The 18210-nt window shown below is 34.1% G+C and overlaps 1 protein-coding gene across 1 annotated transcript in view; it reads left to right on the top strand.

Annotated features, from left to right (window-relative positions):
- LOC109073524 (calcipressin-1-like) overlaps positions 1–18210 on the top strand; it is a 25997-nt gene extending 7787 nt beyond the window's left edge. The window contains exons 2-4 of the mRNA XM_042746879.1: positions 5796–5969; positions 14919–15078; positions 16088–18210. Coding sequence (XP_042602813.1) covers positions 5796–5969; positions 14919–15078; positions 16088–16260 — 507 coding nt within the window. The 3' untranslated portion in view covers positions 16261–18210. The remainder of the gene's footprint in view (positions 1–5795; positions 5970–14918; positions 15079–16087) is intronic.

Genomic DNA, 18210 nt, shown 5'->3' with positions numbered 1-18210 from the left:
TGTAGCTCATATGTATCTCTTGAAGCAACTTATGAAACATTTGTTTTTCTCTTTTATGCATGACTTTCATCCCGCTGTTGTTTAAAATTAGGCTTATTATGTAGTATCGCCATTTCCAAAGAGGTTTATTTTTAGCAGGAACTTTGATTAAATGTGGAATTTGAAACTATCCCATAAAAACAATGGAAAATGTTAGCCAAGAAGGCCAGGTGTCTGTCTGGCTTACTTAATTATAAATAAACAGGCTGCACTTTTCCATAAGACAATGCACTGACCAAATGTGATGTGAAGGTGAAGTCTGTCATTTTTTTCTTCATATCTCAGTTTTATATGCAGAGATGATTGTAAGATATTTCTGTTACCTTTAATTTTAGCATAATTAAATATATCTGATACTGTTGAGTGACTTAATTGTGACATATTTAAATGTCATGAATTTGGTGTTTGATGATTCAACATTTCAGGTGCATTTCAGGATGTATTTTCTCAGTTAAAGCAATGCTTTGACCTATGATGTAGCCTACTAGTTTTCATTAAAAACAGCATACAGATTTATTAGCATTTTCTTTACTCAATGAAGACTTTGAAAACACACACATTAGGCTACGCGATCCTCAGTAGGCTAGCAGTTTTACATTTGTGAGCGAGCTGCTCATTTCACAAAAACAGATTTTACAAATAGCCTATTACAGCTGTTTCAACAGTAAACAAAGCCTTTTTAATATCTTTGTCATTTTGTACCATGTTTGGCTCGTTAAATCATCTTCTACAAGTGAAAGAATCCATGTAGTGATTAATATTGTGCGTAACATCTTGTCCTCAAAGGGATAGTTCATTCAGAAATAAAAATTGACTTAAAGATAGCATGTAACTTAGGGATGCTCATTTTGGTTAATTTTCCCACTGACAACCGTTGCTCGTTGTCCGAACATTAACCGTTAACTGATACAATTAGATTATTAAATAAGTATTTAATAAATAATAGAATGGATGAGTGTCTGTGACCTATTACAAATAGCCTACAATTATTTTTTATTTATTTATTTATTTTTTTTTTTAATGTGCAAACAGCAGCAGGATACAGAACAGAGCAACAACAGAAACTGAATTCACACATAGTCAAATTATCACGCACCTGCCAATTAATCAAGTCTTCTCAAGCGATGAGCACTTTGTACGAAATTAATTTTTTTTGAAGATTGTGCTTTTTTGTGTTCTTTTGCATTATATAGATGAAAAGTCACATGAGTTTGGAACTACATGACTGTGTATTAATAATGATGATAGCCAGAAATGAACCCTTGTTTTTAGAGACAGGTGGCTGAAATTGAGTCTGTATGTTATTTAATGTTTTTGAATAAAAAAGAAAGAAAGAAATACAAAAAAAGTCCTTGCTGAATAAAAGTATGAATTATTATTATTATTATTATCATTATTTTTTTTTTATTTTTTTTAGAAAAAAATAATAATTAAAAAAATCTTACTGACATCAAACTTTTGAACTGCAGTGTATGTGTTATGGTTAAGTATTAGACATTTTAGGTCACTTTATTCCACCAGCTTGTTTTGAAATGTAAAGCTTTGCCTGTTTCTGTGTCTGTAGTGGAAATGTCTGCCTGGCTGATATTTGACCACTAGCACTGAACTCTGCCTCAGCCAAAGCCACATCTTAATCATTATTAAAGAGACAGAAAACATAGTGCAAATGAGAATACCATTGCCATTCAGCATGGGGAAATGTTTAAGCTGCCCTGCACTATGGCTGCACACGTGACTCTGCTTTTGTCCCGGGATTGACTCAGTCCCGTATGCATGAGTGCTCTCCGTCTGTTCCTCCAGTGCGGCAACATAAACCTCTTGGTTCTGCATTTTCTCTGTTGCCTTTCATACCAGGTGAATATATATGTCTGATGTGATGTGTACCACAGGGCAGATAACATGAAATACTTCTTAAGTTGATGCATTAGAAGCCTACAGTACACATAATATATATTTACTCATTTAGTACAATAAATACAGGATAATACACTATAAGTGAGTTGCACATTTTATACAAAATGTTAGGCATCATTACACAGCTGAGCCAAGGCTGCTCTGTGCCTGCTCAGAATTCAGTGTAAAAACACAAAGCCAGACTAAATCATGCATGTTCTGACCCACCTCATCCCCTATATCAAAGTATAGCTATGTGTAAATGCATTTATGCCACCTATAAGCAGTAATAAACAGTCTGTGTAAAGATGCCTGAACGTCACTTCAGAATCACTTCTGTGCAACCTTTACAGTGTAAATTAAGCATTAGACAAAAAGTTTCTCAAGACAGATAGATAGGCTTATCTTATAAAACTGCATTTTTTTCTTTTTTTTTTTTTTGGTGCAAGCTCTAAAAATAGTTAAATCCAAAAGTATTGTTTTGTTTAAAACATGTTGAAGATTAGCCAATAGGCTGTCAATTCATTAAATGATAAGCTGTTTCCTCTAAAAATCTGTTTATTGAGCTGTTTATCCTACTATGTTGCTATGCATTTGTTAAGGTATTCTGGGTGGTTGCTAGGTTGTTGCTATGTGGTTGCAAAGGTGTTTTGAGTGGTTGCTAGGTAATTACTAGGATTTTGCTGTGTGGTTGCTACAGTGTTACAATGAAGATAGCTCATGTGTTGCTTCATCATGCTCTTTTGTGTAGCAGCTTGATATAAATATCATCTGAGGGCTTATGTGTACCACTGGTCACATATCAGCACAACTATCCACTGCCTCACCTCCACTTGTCTTTGCGTAACACCCATCTACTGTGTCCTTCCCTTTGCATTTTTTTCCATCAACTTATTTCGGTTTCATATTTCCATTTTTCCATTGAGTCAGAGATGCACCATCCTTCCACAGTGAACACACAGAGCATGTACTCAAACCGCTGATCAGTGTAATCTTTAAACAAGATTTGTGTCTAGCCATGCAGTCTTGATCATCAACACATTTACATACGCAAACAAGAATGAGTTCACAACAGTAAGTTGTTTTTTGTTGCTGTTTGGTGTAAATGGTTCCCACGGTCATTGAAAACAGAGAAATGGCAGGGACTTTTAAAACTTTCTTGTCCAGGCCTGGAAAATCATGAAAAATGTTAACATATATATATATATATATATATATATATATATATATATATATATATATATATATATATATATATATATATATATATATATATATATATATATATATATATATTAGTAGTACTTCTGATAACCACCATAAAAGTATTACAGGTGGTAATAGAAAGCCATATGATGAATCAGAGTTCATCGTAGATTGTGCACAGCTAGGAAGTTGCTAGGGTGTTCTGAATGGTTGCTGTGTGGTTGCTAAAGTATTTTGGGTGGCATACATGCAAAGACAATACACCATTAACACACAACACCATATAATGCAACAGTTGCATTAAACCCAGGGATTTCTAGGAATGTTATTTTACTTTGTTTCACTGTAAATTATATGTAATTATATTATAGTTCACTTGGGGCAAAAAACTAAAAACTAAATAAATTTGATAGTATTTTACAGTAGAACTGCATATAATACAATGCTAAACCATTTACAGTTTTTATGGTTAGGTTCCTTACAATTAACCAGTTGGCAGGGTTTTTTTTATTTCTGCGAATGTCCTTTTACTGCTTTTCATTGTAAATTATATAGTAATTCACTTGTTAAAAAAAAAAACAAAAAAAAACATACATTTCACAGTATTTTACATATAATAACAAATTACATATAATGTCATGTTGAACAGTTTACTGATTTTCACCATATATGATACGCTTACTTATGGTTAACCAATTAACAGGTTTTTAACAAGTTTTTACCATTTTCTCTGCTAATGCCTAATGCTAATACTGTTTTTACTGTAAATTATATGGTAATTCACTTTGAAAAACCATAAATTTGACAGTGTTTAATAAGTAAAATGACATATAATGTCATGTTAAACATTTACAGTTTTTCGCCATGTATGGTAAGGTTACAAATATTTTTACAGTTTGGAAACCAGGAACTGCACCTGATACCAAAACTATTTCACAATAATCTGACTACTGTAGTCAGGTTATAGTGAAATAGTTTTGGTGTCAGGTGAAACAGGTGAGACTTTGTGAAGTAGGAATGTCACATTGTCAAAGAATGGTAATGAATGATGTTAAAAAATGTTTAAATTACATATTAATGGAAAGTGAGAGACAATAGGATTGCCCAGGCCTTGTGGAAACATGCTGAAGGGAGAGATGATGATGTTGGATTGTGGCCCATAAATGAATGATGTCATGAGTTTCCAGTTCCTCATTAGGATTAGTCAGCAATGAAGAGTGAGAGACAGAGAGACGGAGAGGAATGAAGGGAGGGGCTGAAGGTTAGGAACTTAAAGAGAAAGGCGGTGCTCAACACTATCAGCTCTGCTATAAGCAGCAGCAGATAAACCTGCGAGTAAAGCCGTGACCTCACAGCACTGCTGATTGCACGCTAGAAACTTCTGCTGGCGAGTGAGGTGGAGTAATCGCATGTAATTTGCACAGCCTTCATTGCAGAGTTTCTTGTTCTACTGAAACTGAATTATGCATCTTAAGACTACAAAGTGCAACAGCCACTGCCTGGTGGCCGACTGTTCATTACTGTTCATTAATGACGTGATTCGGATGCATTTCTCTTTCCGGTTCTGGTGCTAATTTACATTAAACTAAGCTTTGCATGTTTTTTTTGCTTTTACATTTGGTCTTCCACAACTTAAAGGTTTGGTTTCTTTCATACTTAGGACTCTAATGCCTAAACTATAATCTGGCTATGTTGGTCTACTGATCTTCAGTTCTTACTTTTCCAGCTCTCCTGTTTTCAATGGCCTGTTTGCTATAGAGACTACCTGCAACAAAAGGATTTAAGGCCTGAAGCTTGAAACAGAATGCTTGGAATGCTCTGAAAAAAATGAATTCACAGTTTCCACAAAAATATGAAGCAGCACAACTGTTTTCAGTATTTATAATAATCAGAAATGTTTCTTGAGCACCAAATCAGCATATTAGAATGATTTCTGAAGGATCATGTGACTCAGAAGACTGGAGTAATGATGCTGAAAATTCACCTTTGAGCTTTTTAAATTCAGCATTTTAAATTGAAAAAAAAAATAGCACAGTACTACTGCTTTTATTGTATTTTTGATCAAATAAATGCAGCTTTGGTGAGCAGAAGAGACTTCTTTCAAAAACATCAACAATCTTACAGACCCCAAACTTTTGAACAGTAGTGTATGTTGGACCTCATTCATGACATTCAAGCAGAATGAATTTGTCTAAATGAAAAGTCCTCACATTACATAACATCCCACATACATCTGTAGCTAGCAAGAAATCCAATATTTAGTGAGCTGACAGAAATGTTGATGTCTTAATAAATATTGAATTTCTTGCTTGCTTCAGCAGCGCCCTGTTGAAGAAAACCAACTTAAACCAGCCTAAGGTGGTTTGCTGGTTTTACCTGGCCAGGCTTTTTTTTTTTTTTCAATAGGATTTTTTCTTTGTTTTTTCATAAAATCACTGTTATGTGACATGTTCAGTTCAATCTACACAAGTTTTACAAATGATTTTCATTCTACTCGTTCTACTTCTTTTATACATGATGTTCACAACCTTCTTGTAAAATGTTTTTCATGGAGGAAATTGTTGTTTTCTGTATTTCTCCATCAAATGCAAGTGTGAATTTCTAGTTTCATCTCAGTCCCGTTATTTTACATGGTTTTCCTCTTTTTGAATTATCAGGAGCAGTTTGAGGCTTTATTCCGTGCGTTTGATCCTGACACATCCTTCCAGTTCTTTAAAAGCTTCAGACGGGTTCGGATCAACTTCACCAATGCGTTGGCAGCAGCCGAGGCCAGAGTCAAACTCCATAAGAGCGAATTCAATGGAAAGGAGATGCGTCTGTATTTTGCTCAGGTAAATAACCCTAACAAAGAAGTATTACATGGTACTCCAAGTTGCTCTAAAAATTAGCATGATACTTTTTGTTCATTGATGAAAACAGTTTATTTATTATATAGTCTTACGGAAAAAAAATAAATTAATTGAAAATGTACTCACCCTTAGGGCGTTCAAGATTTAGATGAGTTTGTTTCTTCATCAGATTTGGAGAAATGTAGAATTACATCACTTGCTCATCAGTGGATCCTCTGCAGAGAATTGTTGCCGTTAGAATGAAAGTCCATACAGCTGATAAAAATATATCAAAAATCCACACGACTCCAGTCCATCAATTAACATCTTGTGAGGCCAAAAAAGCTGCATGTTTGTAAGAATCAAATCCATAATTATGATGTTTTAACTTTAGAACTTTGTCCATAATTCGTGTCCATAATCCATAATAATGCTTTCTCCAGTGAGAAAGTTGTCTCGTCTCAATCAAAAGAGAAATATGCACAGATCAAGCACCATTTACAAGACAAAATTGTCCAGAAAAGCTCTAAACAAATATGTGGGTGAATTTTGATGTGAGAGGACAACAGGGGAAGGACTTCTTCATTAGAGGAATTGTTACTATAGATTATGAACTCATATTTTAGCCAGAAGTGATGGATAATGATGGATTTGTTTCCTACAAACATGCAGCTTTTCACTTCACAAGACATTAATTGATGCACTGGAGTCATGTGGATTATTGTGATGATGTTATCAGTTGTTTGGAACCTCATTCTTATGGCACACATTCACTGCAGAGGATCCATTGGTGAGCAATTGATGCAATGTTACATTTCTCCAAATCTCTTCAGATGAAGAAACAAACTGATCTACATCTTGGATGGTCTGAGGTTGAGTACATTTAAAAAAAAATTGTTTGATTCTCATGAATGCATGATCTATAAACTTTTATACAACAGTTCTTTCTAGTTCTCGAATCTGATTGGCTGAGAGGAGTGCAATATTCAAGTGATATCAGAACACCAACCATTTAACTATTTTTATCACTCCGCTTGCGGTATTTCTCACAGCAAGTGTCATGGAGGATGCCTGAATCCACTATAATTTAATAAATAATACTGTTTTGTGTCACAAAATGTAGTTTTAAGAGTTTTTACGAGAGAATGTACATGTTTAGACTTCAAATATGCGGTTTGTTAATAAAGATAATGACTATTTGATAGGGATATAATGATTAACCGCGAGCCGGTTGAAAATCGATTCAAATATGTGACGATTCAAATCGATTGAGATGCTAAACAAATCGCGATTAATTTAGGGGTAGGAGTTTGTATGAATGCATGTCTGAGGGGAACTTACTGTCTTTAGAAAAGTTTAGATGGTATAATTTATTTTCATCTTGCCTCTGTATAATGCATATTAAAGTTCATAAGTGCAGCGCTGCTTTGTTTACAGCAGAAACCAAGGAAATGCTTTTAAGCACAACCTGCTCATTCAGCTCATCCGCTGTTTCATGCAGATATTTTTATGTATAGTTTCACAAAACTGAAGTCAAACCATTCTGTTTTTGCTTCAAAATTTCGAAATTATACAATCTAATTTAAATTAAAATCTGCTCATGTTGCATGTATGCAGCATCTTTGTTTGGATCATGATTAAAATGCAGTAGTTGTCTCTAATTTTAAATAGAAAGAGCACAAACAAAGATTTACTTTGTTTATATGCGGAGATTTATTTTATTTGTGTTATTTATTTGATTTGGGGCTTGTTTTAAAATGTCAATTTAGTTTTGTTATTTACTTTTACATTCTATTTAAATTTTGTTATTTAGCAGATGCTTTTATCCAAAGCGACAATAGGACAATAGAAGCAATCAAAAACAAAAAAAGAGCAATAATATGCAAGTGCAATATTAGTATATTATTACAGTTATATTTGAATTTCACAAAGAAATGTAAAGCATTTTAAGCAATAATAAAAGGACACATTTAATTCATAATTTATCTTAAATAATCATAAAAAAAAAAAAACGTGAATCCAATCGTGAAATCATAATCGAATCTTGAGTTGAGTGAATCATTACATCCCTACTATTTGAAAATCGTTTTCGGAGATGTGGGTTCCAGGGCATCAGTGGCCATTCAACACTCATAAACCCACAGAGCCTCACGTTGGCCAGTTCTTCTAGAATTTTATGTTTCTATAGTAGGTTGGTCTCATTAATCTATTATTTGTTCCAGAGCAAATAGTTTTGTCTAGGGTACCTAGTGCTAATGTGTTTCTAGGTGGTTGTTAGAGCAGTTGCTAGGGTACCCATTGTGTTCACAACCATGCAACTACAGCGGGGAAAATAAGTATTTGACACATCAGCGTTTTTATCAGTAAGGGGATTTCTAAGTGGGCTATTGACACAAAATTTTCACCAGATGTAGCCATCAAGCCAAATATTGAATTAATACAAAGAAATCAGAACATTTAAGTATAAAAGTTGAGTCATAATAAATAAAGTGAAATGACACAGGGAATAAGTATTGAACACACTTTATTTAATACTTTGTAGAAAAGCCTTTGTTGGTGATTACAGCTTCTATACGCCTCTTGTATGGAGAGACCAGTCATCTGCATTGCTCAGGAGTGATTCTGGCCCATTCTTCCACACGAATGGTCTTTAAATCTTGAAGGTTCCTTGGGCCTCTTTTATGAACTTTGATCTTCAGTTCTCTCCATAGATTTTCTATGGGATTTAGGTCAGGTGATTGACTGGGCCATTCAAGCAATTTGTTTTTTTTTTCTTTGAAACCACTTCATTGTTTCCTTGGCCTTGTGTTTGGGATCATTGTCTTGCTGAAATGTCCACCCTCTTTTCATTTTCAGCATTCTGTTAGATGGCAGCAGATTTTTATCCAGAATGTCCCGGTACATTTCTCCATTCATCCTGCCTTCAATAATATGAAGTCTGCCAGTACCCCTTGCTGAAAAGCAGCCCCAAACCATGATGCTTCCACCCCCAAACATAACTGTTGGTATGGTGTTCTTGGGGTGGTGGGCAGTGCCATTTCTTCTCCAAAAATGGTGTGTAGAATGACGGCCAGAAAGTTAAATTTTGCTTTCATCTGACCATACTATAGTCTCCCAATAATCCACAGGCTTCTCCAAATGCTCTTTCGCAAACTTTAACCGAGCCTCAACATGCTTTTTGTTCAGCAATGGAGTCTTGCATGGTGAGCGTGCATGGATGCCATGGCGGTTCAGTGCATTGCTTATATTATAGTTTTCTTTGAAACAACAGTACCTGCAGATGCAAGGTCTTCCTGAAGTTCTCTTGGAGAACTCTCCTGATTATTCTTTGAACTCCTTGGACAGGGATCTTACGTGGAGCACCTGATCGTGGCCGGTTTATGGTGAACTGATGCTCTTTCCATTTCCGGATAATGGCCCCCACAGTGCTCACAGTAACATTTTTCATTCTGGAAATATGCCAATAACCATTCCCATCAAAATGCTTTTCAACAATAAGATTACGAAGATCTTGAGAGAGTTCTTTGCTTTTACCCATCATGAAGTCTTTCCTGTGTACCTCCTGGGTCATGAGAAGCCTTTATAGGCCATCAGTTAGGACTAAAGCAGCTGATATCAATTAGTACTGATAGGGGGCAGGGTTTCTCTCTCAATACTGACAGATTTCAGGTGATCTCCTGGCTTTCTATGCCATTTTGCACCTTGTTATCTTCATGTGTTCAATACTTATTCCCTGTGTCATTTCACTTTATTTATTATGACTCAACTTGTATACTTAAATGTTCTGATTTCTTTGTATGAATTCAATATTTGGCTTGATGGCTACATCTGGTGAAAATTTTGTGTCAATAGCCCACTTAGAAATCCCCTTACTGATAAAAATGCTGATGTGTCAAATACTTATTTTCCCCGCTGTATGTTATTGAACTTCAATATATAAAGTTTGCAAAAACTCACACAATGAATGGTGACTGTAGAAAGCAAAAGGTGAATCCCGGACATTTTGGGCAATTTAGAAATGTAAATTTAACTTTTTTTAGGTCCAAAAAGAGGACATGTCGGGGAAAAAGACGACATATGGTCACCCTAAGATTTGACTGAGGGCAAAATCTCATCACGTTATTTGTTATGTAATTTTAAAGGGATAGTTTACCCAAAAATGTAAATTATCCCATGATTTACTCACCCTCAAGGTATCCTAGGTGTGTATGACTTTCTTCTTTCAGACAAATCCAAATGGAGTTATATTAAAAATGTCCTGGCTCTTCCAAGTTTATAATGGCAGTGAATGGGTGCTAGGGATTATAGTTTATGAAGTTTTAAATATGGATATTTGTCTTACAAAAACGCATTGATTGACTTCAGGAGGCCTTTAATCATCCCATTTACCCCTTTGAGACCATGTGGGACACTTTTTATGATGGATGGATGCACTTTATTGGACTTCTTTTGGACCATTGAAACATAACACCCATTCACTGCTATTATAAAGCTTAGAAGAGCCAGTACATTTTGAATATAACTCTAATTGGATTCATCTGAAAGAAGAAAGTCATATACAGGGGTGCACATAAGTGGTCTGCAGGTTCGCATGCATGACCAAAATAAAAAATGCGCTATATAAGTAAGTTCTGACAGAGCATTTGCGTACCGACATGGTTGACAGCTGTTAATACTAGGGCTGTCAAAATGGCTGAAAAACTATATTCGAATTTTGTACTTATATTTTATCAAAATTCAAATTATATTCAAATTTAAAATGCATAATTTCAGTTAGGGTGAAGAAAAGCTTTTGGCTTCTCTCCTGAGGCCACAAGAGGGCGTATCGAGTATATTACTAATGCACGTTTAGTAATATATTACTAATGCACGTTTATTCAAAGCATTAGAATACATGACTGTGAAGTGAATAATATTTAAAATAAAGTTTATAAACCAATTATAATTAAGATGCTTAAACAACTATAAACAAAACAGCATCATGTATGCATGCATAGTTTAATACAAAGGGCAGAAAGCCAATCACACAGAGTACATTTTTCATTAAAAAACATGAGAGGCAGTGGAATGGGGAAAAATCCAACATAAAGGCTCGAGATATGTTTTTAAAAAGTTGAACTTACATTAATTTTACATGGCTTTCTAAACATGCGGTTCTCTTGTGCAAGATGCGAGTGCAACAGTGATGGATGTGTCTCTAGAAAATGCGCAAAATATGCGTTCTATGTGAATGGCTTGGTTTCAGTTTTGATGTAAACAAGATCTTCTCCACATTGATGTTCTCTTTTTTTCAGCAATATTTTAAAAGAACATCGCAGCAGCGCTGCATCTAGTGGCTTCAGCTGGATAGGCTAACAGAAAAATTATAATGCAGTTACACTTACATTGTCATCGCATCTCGTGGCCACTGATAAAGGCCAAAACATACTTTGGCCGTCCGCGTCCTGCGTAGTACTGCGTGTCTAGCTCGTCCGCCTTTTGAAAGCTGTGCGGATGCTGCTGGGCGCAGGATGGAACGGAACGCAGAATATGAAGTATACCCGGGCTGGGCCTTAAAGCAGCCTCCTTAACGCACACCTAAAATTCGAATGCAACGTTTTCGCATTCGAATGTGGATCTTTATTTTAAATTCGATGAATATTCGAAATTCAAAAAATTTTTTGACAGCCCTAGTTAATACACAATTGCCATTTTAGATCGACAAACTGTACTATATAAGATGTCTTTTCAAACTGTATGTATAAATGTAAGCATAAATATGGGGTTTTCAATGCAGAATGCAAAACTGTGACATTCATTCACTGACGCTCTTTAATCAGCAGCAGTACTAAATCTGGAAGCGCGTATACTTACTTGCCGACAACCTGCCAAAATAAAAGCCTGCTGATTTTAAGTTTAAAAATGATAAAAATGCTTTTATTTATTTATTTATTTTTAGACAATTTTATCCAAAGCAATTTACAATTGGGGAATACATAAAGCGATTCTTCTTAAAGAGCCAAACAAAGAAAGTAGTAGTAAATATTAGCATTTTATTTTTAAGTTTACTATAAAATCATTTTATTTGTATTTAATACTAGGCCTACCTTTTATTTTTAATAATATTATCTCACATTATTATTTAGTTTATTATTTTATTTAAAAAAAAAGCTAAATAAAGTGCAATAATATTATAACTGTTATTAATTAATTTTTATAGTTATATTTAATGGGTCACGCTATATGCAGTGTGAGGACCAAACCAAATCTCCAGGTTCTCTTATGAGAACCAGGCTGAAAAAATTATGTGCACCCCTGGTCATATACACCTAGGATGCCTTGAGAGTGAGTAAATCATGGGGTAATTTTCATTTTTGGGTGAACTATCCCTTTAACCCTCTGGAGTCTAAGGGTATTTTTGGGGCCTGGAGAAGTTTTGTCATGCCCTGACATTTGTGCTTTTTTCAGTTTCTTATAAATATCTAAATGGCTAAAGTCTAATCTCACTGTAATCAGCATAAACTAGGCTATAATAATATGTGAGCAGCATGTATGTACATGATTGTGTTTTTGAGAAAAAAAATGTTATGCGTGGTTAGTGAAAAACAAAAAATGTTAAATCACTTGAATAAGGCAATAAAACACATACAGAAAATTGGTTCCCAGGAATTTTGAGAACTGGAGCTTGTAGCCTAGAATTTTTTTTTTTCTAAATGATGTGAAAATCATCTTGTTTACTCACTTACAGAAAACAATATATTGATTTAAATTTTCTAAGACACTTTTTTGTTGGTAAAAGTCATATGCGAGTAGGCGTCAACTATCATGAATTCACACCTGAGAAGACAAAGGCCTGCATAATGAGCTGCATAATGAGCCATTCAGTCAGCTGTGTCACTGAGAGGGATGAGTTACAAGAAAGAATGTGAGGACAAAATAAATGTATATAATTTTATGTTTGTAGTTTATTTAGAATATATTTAATTACCCCACAACATAATTTAATATTCACTTGTGAGTGCAGTTAAACAGTTTATTAGGAACAATCAAAGCTGACTTTCAAACTGAATTTTTTGCATCATTACTCCAGTCACACAATCCTTCAGAAATCCTTTTAACAATCTTATTTTCTACAAAAAAACATTTATTGTTATTATTATCATCATCATCATTATTATTATTATTATTATTATTATTATTATTATTATTATTATTATTATTATTAATGTTGAAAAGAGCTGAGAATATTTTTTTTTAGGTTTTTTAGGGGGGATAAATTGAAAGAACAGCAATGATTGTTGCATTTGTTACAGTTTCATTTATTTGTACATTTATATTATTTTACATCAAGCTTTTGAATGGTATAGTAGTGTATATTGTTATTGAAACTTCATAATATTTCACTTGATTATACATTTATTCAGGAATTATAGTTTGGAAAAAGTCTTTGGAAAAAGTCTAACTAGTAAAATGTTTACACGTTATGTGAAAACTAGTACAAGTATATAAATAAATAAAAAGAGACTTACTCATGTTTATGATCTCTTCTGAATAAAGTGCTTCATTCTTTTTTCTGAGGAAATCCAAATCTCAAATCCTCAACCACATCACATCTTTTTGGGGTGAATTATGTCTTATTCCTCTCATCGCGAAGCAAACAGTAAAATAATAAAAACTTGAAGAACAGTCTCGCTGCGTTGTCTTCTGTTGTGTGGGCGTATTCAAAAGCCGCGCGCTTCAGTGAAACATTTGAATCTCAAAAGCGAGCTCGGCGCGGGGGCGTGGTCGCATTAGAAGATAATGAAGGGAGACGTGAAAAAACGGACATCGCGTTGTTTTCATATGGATTACTTTATCACAGAATATTTGTTTTCAGCAGCACTTGTTTAGTTTAAAAGTAGACATGTCAGGCTTTCTATAGATATCTCTCTCATGTCTCTTCGTTGAGTATTCACTCAGTTACAGTTCATTTTAATGACGCATTTGTATCTGAAGATCAGCGCAGACAAAGGCTGCAGACAGCACTCCTTGTTTGTTATCTTTATTTTATAAGTGCACAAAGTTTTGTTGTTATTATGTCTGTATACAAAAAAAAGTAGACCCTTTACAGATTCGATTGATGTATTGCACTTATCTGTACGATCAAAACTGAAAGTGTAATTTAAGTTCTTTTCGGGGTTATCAGGAGAAAATACCCCAAAACGCGTATACGCGTTAATCGACTCCAGAGGGTTAATGTTGTATATCAGAGCGCTGACTTTGTGCTTTTGACTGAATTGCCTAGCAACTTTTATGAAGGCTGTTGTTGTTTATTAAATATTATTCATTTACATTATTCTGCCATTAGATGGCGACAAGAGTTTTTAATGAGTGAGTCAACAGTAAATAATTTTATATTGAAAGAGACTGAAACAGAGTTGTAAACAAGAAAGTTATTTCTACTTTCTACAACAGCTTGTAAGATGCAGCCAACAAATGCAGTGAGCAGCGCCGTCATCGGAAATCTACCTTAACAGATGAAGGGATAGTACGACAAAGATATCGCTTTCCTCAGCGGACATTCAAACTAATGTTTTATGCTGAATATGAGATTGAGCTGAAGAATGAATGCTGTATCAGTTGCAGGTAATCACACTCGCTCAGTCCATCTCTCTCTAATAATACTCGACTCCACATAATACACTCTTTTAATACTTTAATACAAGCTTTCAGTGAAGCAACTCGATGTTCCTGCGTTACTAGATCTAAAGTGACGTTTTCGATTTAGTAACGGATCTTGAACTCAGCTGTTAAACTGTTGAACTGTTGTATAAACGCCATATCGCACGACTACTTGTGTGATATTGCTCATATATATATTGAGTGCAGTATGAGTCACTTTTTATAAAACTGTCTGAAATATAAATGCAAATGTTTTGTCTCTTTCTGATTTTTTTTTTTTTTTCCTCCATTTATTTCACTTCTACCATACAGGTGGTACATATCGGCAGTCATCGCCTTGAGCCTCCTAAACCAGAGAAGCAGTTCCTCATCTCTCCTCCGGCATCACCCCCTGTTGGCTGGGCGCAGTCGCAGGATGCTATGCCAGTCCTCAACTATGACCTGCTGTGTGCCGTGACTAAACTAGGACCAGGTATAACCTACTTCCCTCATTTCCATGGTATACTTTGAAACTGAAAACCTTTTTGAGTTCTGAACTATATATATCAACAATATATGCAGTCTGAAAGGGTCAGTTATATATATATATATATATATATATATATATATATATATATATATATATATATATATATATTAATAATACTTTTATGCATTGGTGATAAATTAAATTACACAAAAGTGTCATTAAATCCATTTACACTGTTGACCAGTGTAAGTTTGGAATAATAAACCAAGGCTGTTTATTTGAACAAAAATACGGTAAAAAGTTTAATATTATTACAATTTAAAATACCTGTTTTCTCTGTGAATATATTGTAAAATGTCAGCATTGTCATCATCATTGCTCCAGACTTCTGAGTCACATGATCCTTCAGAAATCTTTCTAATATGCTGATTTGCTGCTTAAGAAACTTTTCTGATTATTATCAATGTTGAAAACAGTTGTGCTGCTTTGTATTTTCGTGGAAAGCATTTTATTTTTTCAGGATTGGTTGATGAATAGAAAGTTCAAAAGAGCATTTATTGAAAAAGAAATCATTTGTAACATTAGTTTTTACTTTCAGTTTTGATCAATTTAATGCATCCTTGCTAAACAAAAGTAATTTCTTTTTTCAATGTTAGTGTATTACATTTTCCACAAAAATATGAAGCAGCACAACTGTTTCCAACATTAATAATAATCAGAAATGTTTCTTGAGTCTAAAATTAGCATATTAGAATGATTTCTGAAGGATCATGTAAGACTGGAGTAATGATGCTGAAAATTCAGCTTTGTATCACAGAAATAAATAACATTTTACAATATATTGAAATAGAAAACTGTATTATAGTATTACTGTTTTACTGTATTTTTGATCAAATTAATGCAGCTTTGGTGAGCAGAAACTTTCAAAAACACAAAGAAATCTGTATCTGTACAATATTACTTAGTAGAACTTGCTGTGTTTCCGTAACATGACGCTTGCATGCATTTTTAGGAGAGCAGTATGAGCTCCACACTGGAACCACCAACACACCCAGTGTGATTGTACATGTGTGTGAGGACGACAGCTCAGACGGTGAAGATGAAACTGCAGAGGGCAGCAAACGCATGCGTCCCAAGATCATCCAGACCCGTCGCCCAGACTATGTCCCATCCGTGAACCAGTGAGCGGGTAATTCTGGGCCGTTTATTCTTCGCGACCAACACGGGAATTACTAGGATACATGCAGCCATGCAGTTCGTCATCCTCACCACCGGGGAGATCGGCGAGCATCAAATCCTCTTCCTAGTTAGTGAGGGGGTCGACCATGCTCATAAACTCATGTTTCATTTCTTAGCATCCATCTCTGATGGAGTCAGAGACTTTGAGGTCTTGGGAGAGTTTCTCTCGTCTTACGAATGTCATTATTTGCTTGACGTCACATCTGTGTATTTTAATAATCCGAGAGAAAAGCAACAGAAATATCTGATTTACAGAAAGAGTTTTTGCCTGAAGTGTGTATCATTCGGGGCCACTAATATGTACTCATCGTCATTATCATGTATTGTCTCTACGTTTAGTCAGTTAAGCACTCATACAGTCATTATTATTGTTGCTGAAGTTCTTCACGAGCTCCTCCAAGTATTGTGCACTTTAAAAATAGAGCCTTATAATGTGGTAAACTGACAACAACACAAAGTACTTGTCTTTGTATATAGAGCGCAACTGTGACTGCTGACTTTTTCCGCCTTGATAACGCAAGTATTTTTCCCATTTATTTTCTCTATCATTCACAACGTTCGACTGATGCAAAAAAGTGTTTAAAAATTGGTTAAAAAACACCTGTGTTCTCAAATTCTGTTAAACTAATCAATCCATGAATATTTGTGAATTATATAAATGTTCAAATAAACAAAAAAAAAAAATGACAGTCAGTATTAAAATAAAATATTGACTATATATCATTGGTTTCATCTATAAATAAAGTAAAAATATTGACTATACATTTAAAAAAGCATTTTCACTCATAAATTCCTAGTAAATTTCTCAATTAAAAAGAAACCACATATAATACATTAAATGTGGCATTCTGAAGTAGAAAAACTAAAAATGGTATTTTCTTATCAAATTTGCTCCAAAAACCTTTATTTACAACTTGGAGAAAAAAAAATTGCAGTGATATAAATCATTTGGCTGTATGTATAAATAAAAATAGAATTAAATAAAACAAAAAAATATTGACTATACTTTGAACAAATTTGGTGTATAAACAATTTTCATTTAGAAATTGCTCGTATAGTTAGCAAACATTTATAAAGAAACCGCAAGTAACACATTAAATTAAACGTGAACTTTTGACAGAAAAACTGGAAAGTGTTTTTCTTGTAAAATAATTTTTATTTTTTTTTTTTTTTTATTTTTTTTTTTGCAGTGAAATAAATCACTCGATGTATTTAGAAATAAAATCAAGTAAAATAAAATATTGAATAAAAATTATTGGCTCTATTTATAAATAAAAATATTTGCTATACATGGAAATAAATTAACTCAGAAATTGCTAAAACACAAATTACAAACCGTTAAAAACAAAAACAAACAAACAATGATAAGTAACACAAACAGATTTCAGAAGTCATTTGCAGTGCATCATGGGACTGAGTGGTCGCTTTTAATCCGTTTCGTTGTGATTCCCATTTCCTTTCCAGCGACTTTCATTGAATCTTTGTACATCTGGTGTAGGATTTAGCAATTGAACTGAATGATTTTTAAAAAATAAATCCACAGAAGCACACATGATCACTTAACAACCTTCGTTGGAGAAAATGAATGTGATTTCTCTGGTAGAGGTCTACTGTTGCGCTCTTTGGCTTGTTAAATGAACCGCTCTGTTGTGTTCTACTGTCTCTGGAGATGTTGTCCTCTTTTTCATTACTGTAGGAGAAGTTCTACTGTCAACCAGTGATTTTAAGCAACTATATCATACTGTGTATATTTGATGTATTTGAATGTAGGCAATATCTTGAAAACGCTTGAGGATTTCTATCAACAACAACAACAAAATCTTATTCATTAGGTAGCAAGAATATGGAAAGAGAAAGCATTAACCTACCTTTAATAAAACTATCTTGACCAAAGAA

The sequence above is a fragment of the Cyprinus carpio genome, chromosome A1 (assembly GCF_018340385.1).
Source record: "Cyprinus carpio isolate SPL01 chromosome A1, ASM1834038v1, whole genome shotgun sequence".
In the NCBI taxonomy this organism is placed as follows: domain Eukaryota; kingdom Metazoa; phylum Chordata; class Actinopteri; order Cypriniformes; family Cyprinidae; genus Cyprinus; species Cyprinus carpio.
This window is presented reverse-complemented; position numbering and strand designations above follow the sequence as displayed.